Source organism: Apteryx rowi, unplaced genomic scaffold (assembly GCF_003343035.1).
Source record: "Apteryx rowi isolate R43461 unplaced genomic scaffold, aptRow1 scaffold_174, whole genome shotgun sequence".
NCBI lineage: Eukaryota > Metazoa > Chordata > Aves > Apterygiformes > Apterygidae > Apteryx > Apteryx rowi.
Window position 1 is genome coordinate 15950 of NW_020448019.1, and position 24076 is coordinate 40025.

General features: G+C 36.9%; 1 protein-coding gene across 7 annotated transcripts in view; it reads right to left on the reverse strand.

The window, feature by feature from the left end:
* Positions 1–24076, reverse strand: part of TBC1D8B (TBC1 domain family member 8B) — a 41777-nt gene that overhangs the window by 13207 nt on the left and 4494 nt on the right. For 3 of the 7 annotated variants that reach the window (XM_026061015.1, XM_026061014.1, XM_026061013.1), the window contains exons 2-11: positions 16455–16565; positions 15195–15275; positions 12656–12774; positions 11907–12132; positions 10759–10999; positions 8970–9177; positions 6976–7143; positions 4855–5004; positions 1742–1892; positions 127–341 (exon numbers count right to left, since the gene is read on the reverse strand). In XM_026061015.1, coding sequence (XP_025916800.1) covers positions 127–341; positions 1742–1892; positions 4855–5004; positions 6976–7143; positions 8970–9177; positions 10759–10999; positions 11907–12132; positions 12656–12774; positions 15195–15275; positions 16455–16565 — 1670 coding nt within the window. Of the gene's footprint in view, positions 1–126; positions 342–1741; positions 1893–4854; positions 5005–6975; positions 7144–8969; positions 9178–10758; positions 11000–11906; positions 12133–12655; positions 12775–13732; positions 13753–15194; positions 15276–16454; positions 16566–24076 lie in introns of those variants that run through there. The other 4 variants (XM_026061017.1, XM_026061016.1, XM_026061019.1 and 1 more) reach the window with 3 other exon arrangements.

Genomic DNA, 24076 nt, shown 5'->3' on the forward strand with positions numbered 1-24076 from the left:
ATATAAGTGAGTCACGGAGCAAGAAACCATAAATATTTGTGTTATTGGTTTTATGAGGTGCCACTATACTGCTACGATGAACTAATGTTTAGACAACCAACACTAAGGGTCTCAAGACTGCTGTACCTGACAATATCCAATCTGGGGATTCCTGTATGCATAAGCTGTAAGGACTCTCCTGAGTGCAGAAATTCCTGTGTCACTTTGAAAAGCAGGATGCTCAGGTAAGGAACGACGCAAATCTCGTTCAATTTCATCAGTAGCTAAAGTGCATGTTCCTAAGGACTTTTCCACCAACTCAGTGTAATAACCAGGGTTGGATGCCATATCATTTACAGCACCTGCCAATACATTTTATTGCACATCATTAGAGGACAGTGGTAAAGTATCTACATGATTCTCTGCAACTTGTATAAAACCTTTTGGTGACCACCGAAGTTACACACCTCATGAATCTCCAGATATTAATGCAGTCTTATATCAGAGTAATTCTACTGAAATTGATGGGATTACACCATAATAAAAACAGAAAAGCAATATAAAATAAGGCTTAGAGTAAATCTAAGTCACTTTCCATTATAAACTTGATTTTGACTTGTTTCTTTTCCTCTGTTCCACTTTTAAAAAGCTTCTTTTTACCTACAATTTTGCCTAAATTCCTGGCAAACACAATAGCTTACTCTCTGTAAAGCTGGTAAAAGATTACACAAAACTAGGCAAAGGACTGAAATTTATCTATAAGTACTACCCAAAAATTTTTTGCCAACACCATCCAAGACATAGAGATATCAACCTGGTAACAGAAGTATAAATGCCTAGGTAAATGCTCAAAGAACGCTAGCAATGATAAACCCATGTTCCCATGTCCTCCAAAAGAACTACCATATATAGGCCAAGAGAATAGGCTAAAATTTATTTGTTATGATAAACAGCTCCTTCTAGAAGGACAGCAGAAAGCTCCACCCAGGGAAACAGAGAGAGAATAGATAGCAGGGAAGGTGCTGGGTGGCTCCTCAAAATCTGCAGCTGATTTTCTGGGTCGGACACAGCCTTCCTATGAGACTCTGATCAAGTCAGCAGTTGCTGCTTTTGTAAGTGTTGCACTGAATGGGAGTAAAAAGTGAAAAGAGTTGTTGTAAAGAAGTGCCTTAATTCCCTGGACTTCCATTTCCACATGGCAAGTACTCCGACACAGGTATGTTTTACGGAAGAAAGCCACAAAAGCCCTCAGTGCTTCAGCTAGAGATCCCATATATGTGAGTAAGTYCACGGTCCCTGTAAGTCTCAATCTTTGTACCAAGCAATACTGTATAGCAAAAAGCCGCTAATGCTGGGGCCACATTCTCTGCCAGAAAAACACTATTCTTCTGGGAATGCTATCCTCTCAGAAAGCTTAAATCAAAGCAAAATTAAAAACAGTCCCAAAAATACGTTTTTCTTTTAAGCAAGTAAAGAGGCTTTGCTGAAACTGATTGTCCCTTTGAACTTTAACAATACAACGCACAGTCTTATCACCATTTTTCACCTGAGTGTGTGGTAAAAACACAGATTCAGGTTTAGTTTGAATCAGTGCAAAACAGTATAATTTTATCTATTATTTTGAAGTGTTCTTCTTTAGAAAGATCCAGATGATTTACTGCAGGTAAAGGCATTTTTTGGACAGAATCCGTCCAGTCAGTATCTAGAACATTCATATAGCAAGAGTCTACAAAATGAATGAATTATACTCGTTATGCAATACCTGAGAAGAGCAGCCAGAGCTCTCCTCTTAAGGTCTCTGGAATCCCTCTTACAACTAGGTCTCGAGTCTTCTTTGTCCGAAACATACTGACACCATGTCCACGTTCAACAAAGAGAATGTTCCAGGACTGTTCTTTCATTTTTTCTTTCAACTGTGAATAGGTAAAACAAAAGACCAGTAAGTATACTGGAAGATTTTCTCATGTTTCAGAGGACAGAGACAAATTTGCTCTATGTAACATTCATATAAACTGGAAACAGCAGCTGTGGTATCAGTATTGGTATCTGAAAACAAAACTGGTGCAAATCAGAGCAAAATCTAATCTGTGTATAGAATAAATTTTGTGTACAGTTGCCCCAGGCCATTCTCTCACATGACCTACTATTCTTTTAAGAACATTATTATGAGAACACCTATACTAGATCAGACAAAAGGTAAATCTATCCAGTATCCTATCGGATAGAAACGAATAGTAACTGCCAAAGAAGAGCAAAGTCAAGCAAACATCAACTAACTACTCCTCCATCCTCTAGCAAATTCAAGCTCAGGAACTTCCTGAGCAGAGGCAATCTGTCTGAATTTAAAAGCCCTCAGCAGTTTTTTCCCTGCAAATTGCTTTCCTAATTCAAATAAACCTACCACCTTCCAATGTCACTTGAGCCCCCTAGTTCTTGCATTGAGGCAGCAAATCTTCATGGACTTTCAGCTTTTTCAAGGCACTCATAAGTTTACAGACCTTTTCCTTGCTCCCTGCTCTAGAATGATACCAATCAGAAAAGAGCAATAACTGTATGCAAGCTGGATTTTCATTTTAAATGACATCATCATCATCATCTATTTGTTTTAGAGTATTTATTATTCTGCTAAACTGATTTTTTAAAAATCAATGGGTAGACAGCTCTGTTTGTTACCTTAGATTGATCCACTTGCAGCTTTGACACCACATCAATAAAAAAATACATAATTATCAAAGGACCATGAAGTGCTAGGGGTTGAAAAGGAGTGAATTAACAGTAGTAAGGCAGTAAGACAGCTAACTAGTAACTGCACAGACAAATTCTGCCCCCAAAGTTCTCCTGTTGCATTCCAAAACACATTACTAGTATAACGGATAAGAAAATTCAACATTTAATATAATTCCTGTGGCAAAAACCTAGATGTACAATATAACTTCCTCTTGTAAGATTCTTTGCCAGATATTTCTGTATATGTGTGTGTAAATACATACACACACGTGCAAATATATAAATAAGTATCTATATAAATATATACACACACGTATGGATATGGATGTGTGCATGTATATATATACACACACACACACGTGTGTGTGTGTGTGTGTGTGTGTAAACAACAAAATTTTCTTGATGAAGAGTAAATCAAGTGAAGAAGGAAAAAAGATGAAATTGAGTGAAAGCAGTAGAAAAGAGAACCAGGAAAAATAGGAAGAAGAGAAGGCTGAGATTGCTTATCTGTGGTAGCAATTTTCTCTGTGCTAATTTGAGAGCTTTAACAAAAAAAACATGAGAAAAAATATTTGGCCATGATGGTGCAATGTAATTAAACAAGTGACTATTTGTATACAAAGTCAACTCACACTGTCACAGACACCTGCTTAATCATCTGGATAAATTAACATACTTTGCTTTCAACATATCTACGAACTGTTCTTTGGTAACAGCAACAAACATATACTAACTCTGATAGAGATGAAACAAGATCCCACAGACACTCAACAGTCAAAGCAGGCTGCTCTCCTTTTCTCATTCATCATGATTTGGTGCATTATATTAGTTTGACAGATTTGGAACAGAGTGGGTACAAACGGTGGAAAGCAAATACAGGGATAGCATGGCATCACTGTCATTATCCTGCCACAGCTTCTCAATCTTTCCTCAGTTTATTTACATGAGCTCCAAACAGAACTAGGGTAGAATCAATAATCAGGAAAACACGTGGGAGAAGGAAGCCTAATTAGATTGAGGGGAACTACTAGCTGAAAATACTTATGCACATATGGGTTTTGCATTTAATCAAATATTTATCAGTGAGAAAGAACATTTTACAACTTAGCAATTTCTGTCAAAATGCAAGACTATATTGTTTGTAAAACCTGCTTCCCAGAGTGAAAACCGGCAAAAATTCCTTAATTCAAACAAAATTCAAGTTACAAGCATTTTGCCTGAAGAGTAGGAGAGAGTGGAGAGGACAGAAGTAGTGAAACAGATCCTTTGTAAGGTACAAGACTACTAATAAACTATTGATTATGCACCTTAAAAGCAATTAAATTTCTCTGAAGCAGAGGAACTGATGATCAGAGGTCCCAATCCATGAGAGGCTCCAGGTCTGAGACAGGGTGAACAGTACTGCTACATTTTCTATATATGCAGCAGTAAGACTCAACATTGTTTAAGCAGTTAAAGGTAATCTGCGAAAAGGAAAAGTAGATTTTGCTCAATTTTTTTCAACATGCTGTAAAAAGTAGGACTGAAAAATCCAGATTCCTGTCATTCCTGCACAAAAAAAGTGGGTTTATTTTCTGAAATTTCTAATATCAGAAATTCTATATTGATTATACCCAATTTTGCTTAAAGACTAATTTTAAAATAAAACCTTTCTGCCCTCTTGCACACATTATGGAGAAGCAAAAATAATACACCATGCTGCAAACAGAATAAAAAAAAATAAACATTATCCAGAGCATGACTTTGGTAGACAGAAGTGAAGAAGGAAGCAACGAAAAAATTAAGTCAACTGCCTGATAACATCTCCTTGCTCCCGAAGAGTTTGTAGTAACTTTGTATCTTGATAATTCAGACCGATACAAAACACGTTCACTATCACAAAACAAACAGCCACCTCCCCCTGAGGGAGTGGAAGAGCAGGAGGAATTTGCTCCATGAAGATAAGGCATATCATTATTAAACAAGATGAGCAGAAAATCGAATGAAGCTATGAAGAAGCACCCTGTGGACTCAAAATACAGAATATGCAGATGAAAGAAGATTGGCAAAGCTCCAGAGGAAATCAGCAGCCTTGCTGGAATACATTTTGAATATACTTAAGTCCTTTCCAATTAGATTCCAAAAGCTGTTGGTCAGTTTATCCCTTACCATTTTAGAGTCTAGATTCTCAGCATCCTGAGGATGGTAGACTGTCATCAGGGCTTCTGTACTGACAGTTTTGCTGTTATCCCTCTGACCCATCTTTGACCGTCCTTCATCAAAATCCATTGGACTGTCAGAGTCAGAACTAGCTGTAACCTTAAAGAATTAGAAAAAAAAAAAAAGACATTAATAATGGTAGTCATAAATGCCAAGACCCTCAAGAAGAAGAATGGATACCAGATGCTGTTTCACTTCCAGACCATCATTTCTTATGACGCTTTTAAGTTACACATACCACGTACAGCACTGAAGTTTACACTTACATGAAATACATATTTGCATGAACAGACTTCAAACAAATGAAAAAACAGAGTAGTTCGTGACATGCACGGCCAAGTTTTCAGGAGACAGCACTTGAAAAATCCACCTCTACAGCCAAACACGTATTCATATTATGAAAGGACAAATATTCATAAGAATGAGAACTATTATAGATATGGAGGCCTGGTCAATCAGTCACCACTTAAGCTGAAAGAAAATCATTAATTTAAATGGAGCCATATACAGAACTATACAGAAATGCTTTACGGCACTTCAAAACCAGCATAAGAACCTGGATTGCTTTTCAAAACATGATGGAAAATATAGTAAAAGAACCGGAAAAATGACGCATTCACAGTAGCATTATTGGTCACTACATTCCCTTTCATATGGGCATAGTCATTTATTTTTCCACACCTTAAAAACAGAGCTACACACTTAGCAGGGTTTGTCAAAATAATACAGATATCACCCAAGCAAGGGCAGTCTAAAGCTGAATGCCCTTGAGCAGCAGACCTTATCACTCAGCTCTCCCAGGGCTGTGCTGTACCCTTATCAGCTGAGCATTTTCGCTGCTATCAAACTATTTTGCTCTTATTACTCATTTGTGCCTTTTAACCCTTCAGAATCGAAGTTTCAAGGTAGAGATTTTGCTGATACACTGATTAGTTTCTACCCAAAGCATCTGTGTGCTTCTCCACTCTTACAACTGTCATTTTAGAGGCTACGCCAACTGATTCTACTGAATTTTTCTGAGCTCTCCTGACCTCTCCCCAAAAGGAGGGGCTCACCCAGGCTACATCGATCTCCAGCTTATCAGGCACTCAACTTTATACATCTGCCACACATTCAGGTACTAGATTAGCAAGGGACAGCCAATCTTTGGGTTAACTGCAAGTATCTGTTTAATTCTGACCCATGGGCCTCAAACACAGAAATGTGCCTTGTTGGAAAGAGAGAAGTGACATCTCTAGCAATTCTTGGCATCTGCCGTCACAACATAAATATGAATATTCACAGGTATAAACATGCAAATTGTACTTTTTAATAAGTGAGTAAGGATATACAGGGTTCAAACATCGAAAATTTCCACTGTCAGTGGTAGAGCAGATTTACCCAGCATTTTCCAATGCATACTGAGTTAAGCTACCATAGACTGATCCTACAGTAAAGTCCTTTCACTCCAAACTAAGGCATGCCAAGGCAGCTAAAGCCTAGCGGCCTATAATCTACCCTGCATCTGACAGAGCGGGATGTTATAGAGGAAAGGTCTCTGTGAACTCACATGTCAAGGTAAAAGTCCCATTGACTTCAGTAAGGAACATGGTTCCAAATAAGGGGAACTCTTCAGGAGAGATACACAGAAACTGTAACACATAATGGTTGTTGGGGTGGTTTTGTCACCTGCTTTCTTGTCTCATGCATGTACAGATTTCTTCACATCTAGCAACCACCTTACAATCATTCCATCAACTTCCTGAGCCAAATAATCAGCTGGCAAAAACTGACACAGCTACGTATGATTTCACACCAGATTGATGGACTTTGTTTTAAATGTGAAGGATCTGAAGGTAAGAGATGGGAACATGATTTTAAAAAAGACTGTAAAATTCAAATTCAGACAACCTGAAATTTAGAGCTGAAGCAGACATTCTTGCTCATCTTTCACCTAGATTCAAGCTTTAACTATAAATATATAGCATTACATGGTGAAACATTGAAAACAATACATAAACTGTTAGTAAGACTAGACAACCTTCTTCCTATAAATAGGTAATAAGAAATTAGAATTAGCTAGGCAGTTACCTCTGTATTTATGATGCGTTGTGGACTTGAAGTTGCACCACATTTGATCCTGAGCTTTGCCACAAGCTGTTCAAAATCTCTAACCTCAGTGAAACGAAAAGCTGTTTTTCCTTTGGTACTAATGCTGACTCCCCTGTTGGCTGGATCTGCCTTATCCACTCCTACAACCTAGGGAAGCAAGGATACTTAAGTTAGGCAATCCATCTCAACAGATGTTATCCGCTTGCTTCCAAAAGAGAAGAATGGTTAAAAATACATCTGTATATGAAACAGTCCTACACAGCATAACACAAGCAGAATTAATAATGCAGGTGACTTAAACTCACCACTTTCAAGCACCGTGATCTGCAGCTCTTTTAGCATGAAGTAATAAATATTATGGGATAGATTTTCAGCAGATTAGCATTCAGGGTGCCAGCTATCTTTGAAAAGGTGTTGCTAGCTTTAAGTGCTGAGCTTGTTTGAAAATCTTGCCTCCTCCTACCCGCTGAAGCTGTTACTTTTTTTCTTACCATACAAGAACAGACAACACATGGCTCTTGTAGGTAACCAAGTGAAGCAGGTTTCACAGGAATGAATTTCCCTTTCAAAGACAGCTGTCATAACACATGATGGCTGGAACTGATTTTAATTGTCATGATGGAACAGTTACAAATTAGAGTTAATACACTTTATTAATGTAAGTACTTTGGGGGAAATAAACTCATAAGACAGTCATGAATAGCCAGACTGACTGCCTTTGCTGATGCTTTTACATCTCTACAGGCAAAGAGTGAAAGACCACTGAAGTGAAATAAGTCTGCAGTACTGTAGAATAAATAGTGATGGCCTGACAATCCCCAAGGGAGAATTTAGAGTCAATTCATTTAACACAATCTCTTCTTGTTTATCACTGTTTATGGAAGTCACTGTTGCTCGCAGGACTACAAATAGACAATCAAATAAACTGCATTTTCTGGGTTGGGAATGCCAAATGTATTGCTGAAATTAACCGAGTTACATCCGAAATTAATCTGAATAGGTAAACAGTATTTCCAAAAATTCTGCTCAAAGAAATAATTCATTTAAGACAATACAAAGAAGAACAAATTTTGGGCCAGGGTTACCTGCTATAACTACATTGACGTGGAACAAWAGATCATACCAAGTGAGAATTCACCCCACTGTGTCAGGTACCTTTTATGTCTACATCAGGCAGTACGCACAGACAGTACATAGAGCAATTACAGAACCTGGTAATTTCTAGGCTACTTTAAAACATGTCTGGGTGCTTCTGAAAAGCCTGTAACATTGAAAGACTGAAATGTGGCAATGTCCACAGATCACATGCAGTGAAGACATGGACAGAAAAGGTTTTCTTTTCTAGAAGTTATTCCACAGTCTAACTATAGTACCCTGTAGAACTACAAATGAATGCTGTGTCATTTACTTTATGGTCCTTGTTCTATCTGTTGAGAATGTCAGCTGTAATGGCATTGATATTTGTCCATTTAAGACTGTCAATGGATTTCCCTATAGACCTTTAAACAGACAGCACTGCTCAACTACTGAAAAGAGAAGACTTGAACCAGTGAGCTAAGGAAGAAAGATGGCAGACCAACTACCAGTCTTCAGGATCCTCTACCTTCTCCAAATCTTTACTTTTTAGCATAAGAATCTCTCATTAACTCAACCTCAAGAATTAAGTATAAGCTTTTATTTTTTATTTTTTTTAAAAGGTACTAAAAATTTGGATTCTGTACCCAGCTATAAAAATCAAAGCAGACAGAAAAGGCAAGGAGGATATAGGGAAAAAAGCTGAAACATGAAAGCAGTTCTATAAGCCACAGGATTCCTACGTGCAGTATCCAGGAAAGGGGAARTGTACGACATCAAGTAAATTAAGCAGATTCTAATGAAAATCTGTACTGAGAAAAATAAATTACTACTCTGGCATTAAACTACACAAGTGCAAAACTCTCAATATAACTAGCTTTGGTTGTAGTTTGCATTACCTCTCTTAATGGAATGATTACACTGCACAAGCTGCCATCCTGGCTAGCAAAGCAGATGTAGTTTTCTGAAATGCACATTTTCCCATGGATGTTGAAATGACTGAAAGGAACCCATAAGAAGCACTCATGAACTTCCTTCAAAGTCTCTTCTTTGGGTAGCCTGAAGAATGCACTAAACTGCTCACTGTGGGCACGGCTCTCCAGGCCTCTAGATTGAAAAAAAAAAAAAGTGAGGGAGGAGAGAGAAGAGGAAAACAAAAGAAGTTTAAAATCTCTTTATGCATATGAAAGTCAAAATGCCTTGGGAAAAGTCTAGTTTAAACAAGCACTACATCGCACTCTCCCATAATTTGTGGGGCTGGTCTAGACAGGTGCCACAAGTTCAACCTTTTGCTCTAACAGGCAACAGAGTGCAGGAACAGATCTATGTACACCCACTTAACAAAATAGTTAAATGCTTCACTAAATATTAATGGATTTAAGCATGTTCTTAAGTAGATGTCTCATTTACAATGTGCTTAACCTCATTAACTTAAAGATCATTTTTGAGACATTGAGCTTAAACACAGAGTGAAGCACTTCACTGAATCAGGGTCTAAAGGAGAAAAAAAATACTAATAGCCCAACCTGCTCTGCTTCCCAATCCATCAGAACAATCCATTTAAATCTAAAACAAGTTTTGGCTTGACAGAGGGTTAATTAGCTAGAAATGTAGCACATGTTGGAAACATCTGCCATGGGATAATTCTTCACAGATAACTGCAACCAGAAACAATGTTTTGGCAGTAGAGCAACATCCATCTCCAGCATTGCTACCAGACTGAAATATCAATTACCCAGGAAATATAGCCTAAAACAAGTTTAATTATCAGTGTAATAAACAACTAAAAATATTTTTTTTTAAATTGTGGGTGCAAGGGTCTTTAACTAAGARCTAATAAAATGAAGTTAGCAGAAAAAAAATACTGAAATGTATTAGAAAAATGCTTTATCATCTTTTCTGATTTGCAGATAGATAACATGCTTCTAACACATGTAGCCCCCTTTCTGTGAATTTAACTGTGAATTTAAGTTACCTGACAATAGACTTGCTTCTCTTGGTTACTTTTTACAGTAACTAGCTGTGGTCCATAGATCCACAGATCAAAACCTGAAAATTTAAATGAGAATTTGGACAGCCCCCTGAGGAAAAGGCAACATTTTCCTCAACAGAAAATAGAGTTGAAGAGGAACCATATATTTAGCATAAGGAATAACCACTCATGGACTAAGAAGGGAGGACTCTAAACAATAGGTTTTTTACAAACACATCTTTTACACTGCCCAAAATACTTCCACAACTACAGAATGCCATGCACCAATCTGCAACTCAGTGATTTTATTACTGATCTCCAGTGCTGGAAAAATCACACAGTTATTATCTACACACATGTATTAAATTATTTTTTCTCATCATCAGGTCTCTCTTTGGAGACACTGCAGCACCATTCTTGATTTTCTATACCTAACTGCTGCTAAAACACCTTTTAAAAATACAAGCTACTATACTCCCTAAGCTGAAACCTAGTGCTGAAGGTTTGATCCATTCCTGCTTTCATATAGATTTTTGATACTACAAAGTAACAATAAATTATAATGCCTCATATTGTTTTGATCCCAAATTTTAATAAGACATGTTTAAGAGAACACCAACTTTGTAGGCATTTGCATATGTCCCTGGGACAAGGACTTTCTTCCCCCGTCTAAAAAAGTACTGAACACAGAGCAGACACTACAAATAATACACTACCTCTTGGTGATCTGCAGAGGGTCATGAAGGACTAGGTCATTTTCAAACGTCTCTTTGTCAAAAAGCCTCCTAACAGCATAGTTTGCCAGTTGCTCCATGAGAAGGAATGTTTCATTAATGTGCAAAAACATGGAAAAGTAGTGATCTTCCCCATGGGAACACACATGAATGCTTTCTGTCAGGATCACATTGGAAGTCTTCTCAAGTTTTGATATTTCATCCCAGGAGATAATGAGTTTTACTGAAAATATGAATATAAGCAGATGTGAATAACTTCTCTTTAGCTGCTTACCCTCATATTAGGCAAAGAAAAGCAGTAGACAACAGAACTAAATAAAATGTAATTAAACAGTACAGTTAAATCATAACCAATTTAGAAAGGGCTACAAATCCACAAGCACAACAAGCAAAGACTTTCTTCACAATTCCTATGAAATAATTCTACTAGCTAGAATTTTATAGAAAGAAATACATTAAAGACACAACATGTATGAAAATAAAACATTACATCATCTATTCTTTGCTCTAATGTGAAACTGCAAATTGCAAACAAACAGCATCATGTAAGCTGTCCTGTTTTAACAGCTTACCAATAGACCTTCTTAAAGTAAATTGATCATTTGTTGCATATTTAGAGGAACCATGCCTCTTAGCCATTATGAATGAGAAGTAGTTGCATGCATCTGCTTAGAAATTATCCTACTTTCTTAATGTTTTCTAGTTTTTAATTATATACATTTGTTTGGGCAGTTCAAACTAATGTCACATAGAAAAAAAAAGGTGCAAATATCACCAGTATGTAGTACACCCATAGAAAAATTAAGTAAGTCTGTGTGTGTGAAGAACTGTAAACTTCACAGTCTGAATTCATCTGCAGCATGAACTAAAGATGAAGACCTTTATTTACAGTCAACTGCAACAGCTCTGCCTTCTCTGTGAAGCTTATATAGAGAAAGAACAGTGTTGTAAGTTTTCCAAATGTATTTATTCCCATAGGGTATTTTTAGTTTGCTTTTATTTTCTGTTCTGTGTTGAAATATGCTCATATGGTGAAATAACTCACTTAGGACATAGAAAGAATTCTGTCAAATCTGAAAGATACATAATAAAATGTTAAGGGATTAGGCTTAGCATCAGGGCTTACTTACTTTCTGCTCCCAACAAAAATGAGTAAAAGCTAAGAAAGTTGGTACTAAGATAAAGCCATCCTTGACAAGGCACTCTGCCCTTCCAGTAACTGCATGAGTAATAGGTAACCAACTTCTCTTGCTCAGGTAATCCAAAACACTTTTCAAATTTCATAAGACCTTCACGAAACTTCTCAGGATCTTCTTCTTTTACAAAAGAACCTTTTCCCTCTTCAGCAATCAAACCCTAAAACAAAAGAACCAGTTACTTTATACGTGTGTCCTTGTGGGTAGGTGTCATATGTGCAGATGCATACATACAATACAGCATTCTCCTAAGAGGGTAAGTTTTCAAACAGGAAGAGTAGTCTGCTGATCAAAACACAGACCAGTCCAAATGAAATGTGCTATTTCTGGGTCTCCCACACAACCACAACCCCTCCCCATTAGGTCTCTCATACGACGTTAAGCAAGACACACATCCTCAGATTTCCTCATCTGAAAATGAGAGTATTTTCCTCACTTTATCACAAGAATTCCTAAATGTTTAGTATATATAAAATGAACAGTTACACCTTCACAAAAACTCGTATATACTTACTAAGCATTATCAACATATATTGTGAAATAATTTATCATCTTCAGTTTTAAATCACTATTCAAAGTCATCTGGACAGTGCTGTCCTTTGATATTCTAAAGAGGACATATTATTAGTGCACATTTAAAAGAAAAACAAATTTAGCCTCTCCCAGTTATGCCGCTTACTTACTCTTATCTTTCCCTGGACAAAGCTCGTAATATCTTCATTTGAATCAAATACAGATAAAGTCTTCATAACATTGTGTTCTAACCAGTCCCAGTGTTCTGTTATTTCTTCTCTGCTGGCTCCTGTTTGAAAGAGCAAGTTAATAGTACTTAAAATTAAAACGGATTTTAGTCACTTAACTAAAAAAAATTGTTAAATAGGACTCAAATTAATCAAGAGAAAACTCAGCGAGTTCTAGGTTCACAAACTAATTTAGATAAACAAGTTCAAATCACAGGTCTCAAATTTATTGTCCAACTCTTGTGTACATTAAAAATGTACACTGCTATGTTTTCATCTTTCAAGCTCTTTAGGCAGCTATATTTCTGCTCTATACATCAGGAAGCATCTCAGCTTTGTCAATACTGTGTGACTTATTGCAGTACTCTGACTTGGACTGACGAATTGGATCTCTCTTGTCTGCCTTCTCCAAGACCTTCAATTGAAGGTGCTCAGAACGGCTACCTTGCTAGAAGGTCAAATTTATAAAGTCCCTGTAAGAGCATCCAAAACTCAGACTGAGAGAACAGTGGACTTCTCCCTATCTGAAGTAACAGTGCAGCTCTCTCAGCACAGCAGTACCTCTCCAACACAGAGAGTAGAGCATCAATAGAACATGCCCAGTCTAATGAGTAGGGCACTACCCTGAAAGGTGGCAAATGTGTGATCAAATTCCTAAGACTAATAAGGAAATTAAATCTGGGCCTCTGATATCCTCAGCTGTAATCACTGGGCCACCAGTTCCTGGAGGAGGATTCCGAGACGCAGATCTATCATGCAAAAAAACATTCTAACAAATGTAATGATGTAAAGCATACATCACTGTAACCAAGAAGGTTGCAAAGATTTCTCTTTGGATACATGAAACAACCATTTATGCTGCCTACAGCAAACAACTTAATCAATTACTACTTACTTATGCTCAACTTAAGTCATGGTTTTATCTCATACACACTTAATTATCTCTCTAATCGTGATAAAGCTTAAGCAACCACAGTTCAGGAAACAATGTCATTCTATCTACAATAACATCCTGCTTACATTGCATTTTCCAACAGTGCAGTGTTTTCATGCAGTCATAAGGTTTCACAAGAGGACTGAAGCATAGCTGCATCCCAAATGGAGAACATACACCCAATCTAATTCCTAATCCCAGAAAAAAAGAATCACTGACTCATACAAGCTGAATGATCCTTGAAATAACTTTTGGCGCCTCCAGAATTAGTACTGTTTTCTTCTGGACCCTCCAGAACACCAACACATGGGAATAAAGAATGTTTTCTTCCACTTCTTTACATACTTGCAAGAGGAGGAATAACTTAGAAATCCTGTTATCAATAACCTTAAGGAATGTATGAACCATAGAGCCAAGATAAATTCAATGTTCCAAAATACAAAAACTGTGTTTCTAAAATCCTAAGAGAGAAATCAAGCTTGTTACTTTATTCACTTTACAGTGTTTTTAATCTTGGTTTCAGAGAGCTATCACCTACTGTATACTGAATGCCATTGCAACTTTATAGCAAAGAAAAACCGAACTTATCTGAGCTTTCCAGAAAGATATTTAGATTAGTATTTTACTTTAAATGCAAAAGAAAACTCTTACCCACTAGCTACTTTTTACAATCAGTGAAATGTGGTAGGCCAACTTCAAAACTGTTATGATAATTCTGCTTATCCTTTTCCTATACTAAGTTACAAACTATGCCAGCAGATAACAGATAATGAAGCAGAGATGATACAAGTGAAACAACAACAATAAAGATCCAGCAAATTCAATACTGAGTCAGTTCTTTAAAGATAGGCAGCTTTCTCCAACCCATCAGATGGTGGTGGAGTGGGAGAAGGAAAGGGAGGGAAAGAGTTTATCTGTGTTTGAATGAAGGGATTCTAAAGTACAAATTAGTTGGTGGTTTCATCCTCCACAGGAATGTTCACAAATAAACCGTCAGTATAATTACATACCATCAGCACCCCTGAAGAAGAACACAACATTAACAATTTCTTCTTTCTCAAATTACTTTGTAAAGACTAATTAAACTGCTTCCACTGGACTCGACAGAATTAAAGTTGCCTTGGGAATGAATAGAAATTGTTCTAAATATGGTTAAATAGTTAGACTATGCTATACATGGTGAATTTGCAATGGCACTTTAAAAATGATATAAAGAGTAATTAACACAGCAATGAAATTGCAAACTAATTCTCTTTCCCAGACTATACACATAGGACAATTCTTTGAGTCACAGTAAGAATCTGAGGCACAGATGTGACACTCTAAAGGTGAAATTTTTTTATAAGTATTTAAAAGATTTATGAGCACTGTCATTATTAAAAACATCAACCTAAAAGCCATTTTTATAATAAGGTTTTCATCAAGAACTTGCATCTGGTATTGCTGAAAATAAAACTTATGATAGGAGTAATTACGCTATCAGAAATAGCTTTGAATCCTGCTTCAGAACACCTAGTTCACCTTTTAAATCTATTCTGCTGTACTTACTTACGTGTTCTGTAATGTGCTGCATTGCTTTGGAAGCACACTGTATACAATTTCCAGGGACGAACCGGCTGATGAATAAATCTGTAAATCAAGTATTTTCCTTTTGGGGATCAGCCACCCTCCACTAATTTCTTTGGACATTTGCATAAATTTCAGTAGTCCCTCCAGAACTTCTCCTTCAGACAATCAAGAATTGGTTTTCTGGAGTATGAATCAGTCAACATTTTTCAACCACATGTTTCAGCAGCTGCCCAGAGAACATTGCCAGACAGGTATACTATAATGTTTTGGCTAGGTCAGGATAATAATATTTTCCCCAATTTCCTCTGCTAGATTTGACTTCCTGAAACATAAATTTAACATCATAATACAAAAGAACTACATTCCAGGCTATGGCACTCATAAAAGAAGCTACTTTCCAGGCTATAGCACTGGAAAGATCATGCCTAGGAAGGGAACCAATGCTGCAAGCAATGAATACAACATCCCTCTTAAATTTTGGAACAGCGGTATCTCTGGACACACCCAGTAGGTAAGCAACCTGTATAAAGGAATAAAACTTTATTCTCAGGTGAAGCTGCAAAACTTAAAAATAAATAAATAAATAAATAAATAAATAGAAATGCACACTATCCGAAAGCACACATTAGGAAAAAACAGATACTCTGAAGGTCAATTCTCTTTTCCATTTCCTACTGTTTAATAACACAACATGAGAAAGGGAAAGAACATGTTACACTAGGAAAGAAAAAGATATGAGGAATAATTCAACTCTTGCCATGCCTGGGACCCTGGCTTATTTTAACAAGCAAAGATAAAGTAGTAAAAAAAAATTTGGATAAGCAGCTCCTGTTTATTCCTACCCACAGCATGCTCGGTACTCCTGAGGGTCAACTTTTCCATATCATCCTGAACTCTGCCAAGTTACAGAGGTTATTAACAGGTTACAAAGGAAAAGGTGGTACCACTGTTATTCTAAGAGAGCACCAAGACAGTTCATATCTGAAGTTGTAATATGAAGAGTCCATAGATATATTCTGGGAGACTGGAACCATATATTGCTGTCAATCTCAGGTTTGTAGTCTCAGGAGCATCACTATACCATTACTGAATAACTTTAAACCATTTAGAGGTCATTGGAATGAATAATGATAAGAGARGATTACCCTAACCCAAATGTTAATTCCTTCCTTTGTACCTTGACTAAAAGAAGATTTTTCACTTTATAAACTCACTTAACTTCTAAATAATAATACATACCACATGCAATGGACCAGTAAACTTGAGAATCCGGTGTCTGATGCAGGATGCGAAATGGGGCCACTTTTGATGTAGAATCCAACACTGCATCTAGGGTTCCCACGAGAAGACCTGTTGCATTTAAAAAATAAAACAGAAGACCTGCTGCATTTAAAAAATGAAACATGTACAGCATAGTGAAACTAAGGTTTTGAAACATACGCTCACCTTCCAATTCCTTACTTAGTGAATAGGAATGCTACCTGAGTAAAGACTTACTCTCTAATGACCTCTGAGAAACTAGAGAAGCCCAAATGAAGAAAGCAAAAAGTGCTCCCAGAGGGATCTTTTGGGGAGGTGATATCATTTTGATCTGGTGAAAGCCATTAAACACAATCTGAGGGTCAGGAAGGTTTTGAGATGCCCACGGAAGTGATAACAATGCAGATTCCAAGCTGAAAAGTAATGCGATAGCTCTAAGCCTTCAACGAGCTCAAGCTGTATTTCAACTACCTCTTAAGTCATTTATTACTGTTTTCCTTTCCAGCCAAAGGAAACCATAATTCCATTATGCCCGATTTATAAAAATACCATCGACTGTTTTCAAATATGAACAGCATATCATACTTTCTGTACATACAAGTTTTGCTGCTCATTCTCAGTGTATACACACTCCATATTGTCAGTACAGAATTATAAAATGCCTGCCATTCTTTATAAACAGTCTCTCAGATGACTCATATATGCAGTATGGAACACTAATATTTCATCCCACCATCACATGCATAAGAATATTAAATAAAGTGCATTATCCCAATATTTATTATACACCCAAGATATAATGGCTACACCACCTTCTTGCCAATAGATGCTGAATTAACTCCTATTACACAGAGTTCAGATCACAGAACAATTTTATTAATGAGACACACTTCATCTCTCCATAATTAGGAGTGAAAAATTCCTGATAAAATATGTGAGTACGCATTTTATCTTGACTGCAGAAATCTTTCTTTCTGTACAGCAGCAAAAAAGGTTAGCTCAGCTATTTTAAAAGTAGCTTTCAAATCTAAGCAGTAAGGAATTCTAAAAGGGGAAGAAAAACCCATAGAGAAAAAATATAAGCTTTTGGATCCTGATGCACAAGTGAAACTTTTTCTTCTTATTACAATAGTAACAAAAATACAAGCCACAATAATTTCTTGCTTTATGCTTCCTTCCTGTAATTCCTATGCTTTGCATCCTTCTAGCGCAGCCACATAAATGGAAAGCTCAAACAAAGCAAAGCTACCACAGCAATCGCACACAGCTTTTCTTCTACAGGAGAACTGAAAAATAACATCTACAAAAGATGCAGATACCCAAAGAGATGCTGTAAAGTCTGCTTCATAGATCTGCTGAGATCATGGACACAGGACATTCTGAAAAACCGCTATCAGGGGAGACAGCTTGTATGCAAGGATAATACATCCCTTAGGACACCTCTGTGTATCCTTTTATAGGTAACTGGAAGTTATCTTTTGATTCAGGCTTTTAACATTCTATAGAAGCAATAGACTTAGATGATTTCAACTGGATCCATCCAAAGTTCTTTCAGAACTTTTATGATGGCTTCTGCCACCTTTCATTCCACTTTCCTTCCATTAATCCTCTCTTAAATTCTGAAAAAAGTCAATTGTGAGAGACTTTAATACAATGAAGCATAGTAATACAAAACGGAGAAGTCTAGACAGTGATCTTCAGAACATAATCTTCCTATAGATACACTTCCAGCACAGAGCCTGTGTGACTTATCTTATTGTGGCCATTCAAGTTTCAGAATGATTTTGCTTCACTTCAAAATAATGGAAGTGAATAATAATACAAAACACAAAAAAAACCCAAAACCTAAAGACCAGTAAATCTCATGAATCAAAAATATTATCTCGTGTTGTCTGCAACTCATAGATTGTAAGTGACCACAAACATCATCTCCTGTTGCAAAGTAGAATTTTTTTTATAGCTTATAATTGAAATCAGACACTGAATACATAACATTTATGTCTGCTTAAAGCGCTTTGACTTACTGAATGAGTCATAACACTGAGCTCATCTCAAAGTTGGCTTTGCTTTAGCAGATGTTTAATTATCTCTTTCACCATTCCCCTGATATCCTTTTCTGATATGATACATGGTACAAGGACATTAGTCACCATTTATGAGGTTGACACAACTGCTAAGCCTGAAGGGATGATTATGACACTGCATTAGAAAGCAGCACTCCTAAAATGCCAGAACAGTGTCTGTCTGTTTGGAAGGTCATTAGATTTTAGACACAATAAGCTGTAGCAGGTTAATATCAGTCACTTCAACAGTTCTACAGCCAATACTGCTTTGTCCATGAACATGATAAAGACTACAGGTTTGCACTTAAGATGATAGATATTCACTACATTATGAACTATGAATTTCACGGCTTTGGTAACTGGCATAACTGCAAGTAATCAGTAGAGTTACACCTTCTTACCCTGGTGCTAAATGTGCTCTAACTACTAGCTAGAAATCTTTTGAATACTGTATTATCAGTCAGGGTTTCCATAACTACAGGTTCTTCAGTGGATCTCAGCAAGCTCTCCCTTTTATCACTATTTCCCAATGGGAAATCAAGAATCATGTTCACCCAGGGAGTTGCGACCAATGCTGGGAGGTTTATTGGCACTATGCTAATTCCATTCACACAAGTCTATTGAAAAACGATTCATTTCCAGGGTTACCGACAAGCAAAGATTTAAAACCCACCTGTATAATTACAAGGATATTAATTGGATAATACAGGAGTAGGGAACAACAGAATCAGTAACCAACATTATTCAAGAATTATACATCTACTCTTATTAACATCTTGGCAACAAAGCTAATTCAAACCGGCTTTATTAGCCTTACAAATGACAAACTCTATGGTTTGTTGAGCAGCCACTGGTTTTAAAAGTGGAATAAATTCCTTATTCTGTGTTACTCCTTCCTGGCCAAAAAAGCTGGCCAAAAATCAAATAACATAGCAGCCTACCCTAAAGGATTCCCAGTAGTCTGAAATGCATCCAGCCAATGACTACAGCTGGTAATGTTAACACTTTCCTATGAACAACAAATAATACAGATGAAGGGTGCAGCATTCCCATGTTAAATGAAAAGTTTACAGTCAACCACCATGTAAGTGTTCAGGTAAGAGTGTTCCTAAAAAGGTAAACTCACAAAGAACAGATTCCAACCAAGATTCTGGTTTTTAGTACTAAGAGGTACTGTTTTCAGTGAACAGAGAACACATGCTGGGTACCAGGACTGCTGAGCTGTGCTCCCGTCCCCTACTTTGGCTTGTTGAGATTCTAAGTTTGAGTTACATAACTCTACTAGTCATTTCATCCTGGCACAATATCAGTAATTTCTAGGGAAATGTATATGAGTTACATGTGGTGTCCTTTAAGAACCCTGAACAAGAGATGCCAAGAGTGATTCTATTGCTTTGGTATCTGTGTTTTTGAACCTGTTACCCATATCACAACAATATCCCTGTCATACAGTCCAGTACAGAACAGGGATCCATACCTCATCTTCCAATGAATAAACCCTGAAAACGACCTAAACAGAGGAAGAATGGGAGTTCTCTGTGGCCTCTCGGGATGTAATACTCCTTGATTTTGATGCAGTGTTAAGAAAGCCAAAGCAAGGCTCTCCAATATCCTTAATGGGCACTGGATCAGGATTAAGGACTAAATATAGGTAAATTCACTGCACTGTGTGTTTAGAAAAGGCTTGCTTTTCCAAATAGCTGAAATCTGAAATCAATGAGCAAGGTCACTTGCAGGTCTCTGCCAGATAAGGTCTTAACAGAACCTTTCAAAGGTGCATCAAATTCAAGATATTGATTTGCAGATAGATATTTTATAAGAGGAAGAGAAAGTTGAATTTATACACAGTCTCCATGAGCATAACTTGAATCACAAACTACAACACTAGTCCCAAGCAAATGAATAAAGACAGCTAGATTTATTTATGGGTTTTAATTATCTCTATTAATGCAACATGACAATCATATAGACTATTATTTGAATTCACTTCCTGAATTAGGACCAGATAATACTTAAGCTTACAGGAGTCCAGAAAACCTCCACACAGCTTTCAGAAACCCTCTCTGGCTAGTGCAAGGAACCTACTTAAAAATCCAGCTGAGTGAGGCCTGAAAATTTACAAAGCCAGTAGGCACTGACATAATGCAAAGGCAACAGGAAAAGTTTTCATCCAGGTGACTGGAATTTTCATTCCTCAATAATTCTTTATTGCGAAAACATATCCCTAGTAATAAAAAAGTTGCCTGCCTTGTATCACCACAGTGGCACAAAGCATCCAAATCTTGTACATTTAGTACTGAGTCCTCTTTCCTGAACAGGAGATTGGGTGTAACAGTTCCCACACCAACACATTCTTTGTTATCATTATAAATTYAAGATTAAGATTAAATTTAAGGAAGCATAAATGGAGCTCTATTACATTAGAAAGTCTCATCACAGTCCCCTAGAGACAACAAAGATGATACAAATTACAGCATTTATGGAAATGGACTGATTTAACCTCTCCATAATGGAGGCAACGGGAAAAAGTGACTTAGGCCATGTCTGCCAGTTCCTCGCTAATGAAATACATTACATGCTGCTCTCAAACAACCAAATTCAGGGACAACCTACAGAAGRTCATACACCTTCTACTCTTACCTCTGCTCAAAGTGAGACTCCGCAGTTTCTAGCAAGGATTTCATCCAAATCCTCTAGACTCACACTGGGGCACAACTTCAGCTATGCACATAGACAGCAATGCACATTTACAAGGAAAAAGGATTCTAATTTTATGAAAACATTTTAAGTTTCTCAGTTACTTGAGTAAAATAATTAGGTAACACCCTAAGTACTTAAATAAATAGGGTAAAATACCCTAGAAAATAAAATAAAGGGCAAAGAAACCAGAACAGCTTTGTACTAAGGATATGCTCTTTCCACAAGTCTCTGAAATACATGGTTGACAGAATACCAACATTAACAGACATAATATCAACAAATGGAAACAAACTTTCTCAGCAGCCTAAAACAAACATTCGCAGCCAAGTGCAGATGATTCAGTGGTAACATAAAGCAACGTACCAGAGTAGTGGCTTGGACCATCTCCTTCCTCGTGATCACCTTCCCATTATTTTGTTGCAGAGACTTGCATCAAAACGCATTAGCAATGAATTTTGCTCTCAGTTGTACCAAGTTATTGCAATAAAGCCCAATATGTTACATAAAAATAACTGTCTGGCACTCAGCCATTTGGAGACAACACCACAACGTTCTTGTAGATTTATTTCACCAAGTATATTAAGACAGTACTCATATTTGTATTTTATGGTATTTTTCACCCCTTAATCTCAATATGTATTTCTTCCACAGCTGCCAGTTAAATATTTTTTTTATCGCTGAGATTCTTCTGTTACCTTTCTCTAGAAGAGAACTATTATTATTCTGAAGCAAAGTTAGCACAAGCCTTCTCTCACCTTTGTTGCATAACAGCACCTTTATGGTCAATAATTAAATGGTATTAAAAATGGATCAGCATCTCCTGATTTACTAGATTGGAAGTATTAGCAGACATAAAATATTTGTAAGACAATAACAGCTCCCTACAAACAGAACTGTTGCATTATCACAACACTGGTCAGACCCATAATGCTAAGGACTTTGAAAGCAGCCACTTCAATGTACAATTTAGTCCTCACTCTTAGTTTATTTACATCATCATAAAAAGGAGCTGTTCAAAGTGTTGTACAAGCTTTGTCTGAGTGACAACAGTGATATTCTGCAGCTACAGCCAGCTTTATTTTGACAGTAACTGCTCATTTCTGTGATCTGAAGAATTCAAAGGCTAAACAGAGCAGAACCAAAGGGGAAAAAATTATTGTAAGACAAGTAAGTTTGTAATAGATGGCAAACGTCATTCATTTTGATCAGATGTCTGTTATACTTCAAGACAGTATTATGGAAGAGACGAAACCATTTACAAGCAGCCTCCTAAGCTTTCAGCAGATAATTCTTGAATACCCCACAGCACTCAATAGGATCCTACAGAGAATGCTTCACAGCAAGAAATCYCAGAGAAATCTGAGGAGGGGTTTCRAATAGCTATGCCCTGAAAACTAGAATTTCAAGTTTGAGGAAGTATAAGAACAAGGGATAAAAATAACCTTATAAAAATTTTTTTCAGTTATTTTTCTACCACAAAATCAACCTGTTCGTAAATTGTGAATTAAAATGAAAAATGAATCTTGAAGGTAATGCAATGCCTAGATATAACAGCAAGGAGTAAAATCAACAGGAAATATTTTAAGTATGTGAAATATAAAGATTTACTATGAAACAGAAATCCTTTGCATGAGCAAGCAGACAATAATTCAAGTAAATCAGCTGGAATTTAAATAGACTATATTTTTCAACAAAGCCTTTTTAAATCAGGAAATGCAGGTCATTTGAAACCAAAGCTATCAACAGAAACATAGCACATTTTATATATTTTCCACAGACAAAGCTTTCTCAGGTTCAGGGTATAATAGCAAGGGAGAAACACATACCAAGTTAAAATTAATCACTGAACTACTGCCAAATTACAACATGGAGACCCCAACCGTAAATCCCTACTACAATAAATATATATGTACAAAGACAGGATAAAGCTTCATTTCATAAGGGCAAATAGTTTTACAGAGCATTTTGGTTGTTTAAAAAAAAAAGACTAAAGTACCATTTTCACTATGTAAACTAAGATCCAAATACATAATATACACACCACAAAAAGCCACTGTCTCAGTGTATTTGACTTAAAATACATGAATGCCAATTTGTGAATGAGACCCTTTTTCCTATTTCCTCAAATTAAGCACAGAACTCTTTTTTTCACTTTTTTTTYCCCCTCAAACGAACCTGATCTCATGACCAAGAAACCTCAGCTTAATGAACTACATAGCATGGGCTGAGAGGTAGGTGTTCTTAGAGGTGTAAAATAGGTTAGCTTAAGTCTTCARCGAAAAAGATTTCATCTCTATTCACAGTAAATTAAGTACATTATGGTCAGGGGTTCTGGCTCAGGTAAGACACCGGTAACTCACTGAACTAAGCTGTGTATCCAAGCCCTTATGTAAAAGTATCTGTGACAATAAAGATACCCTGGGAAGTAGGAAAATTAGACATACAACTCTGAAAAATGGTAAATATTGGTCTCCTTGGCGAGTACATAGAGAGAAAAGTTTCACAGATATCACAGCTCCTGCTTCTCTTTGCTTCTGTCCAGCTAAAAAGCTGTATAACACAAAGAGATACAGAATTCAGTACAGAATCATAGCTAAATACAGCAGTGACAAGAACTCCTGCAACGTTTAAACACTGCAGTACCACCTCYGAGGGCCAAGCAGAGGAGGCTACTTTAGTCATAGGCCTTTACTCTCTGGCCCAGTGGTGTACCTACACTCTGCAGCCATACCGAGAGCACTGTCTGCTCCTGCCAGAAGGTACAAACACAGATGAAGCTTGCAAGACTGTGAGAGTTTCCAGTGCTTTTAATGACTATTGCTAAAGTAAGCCATGCTG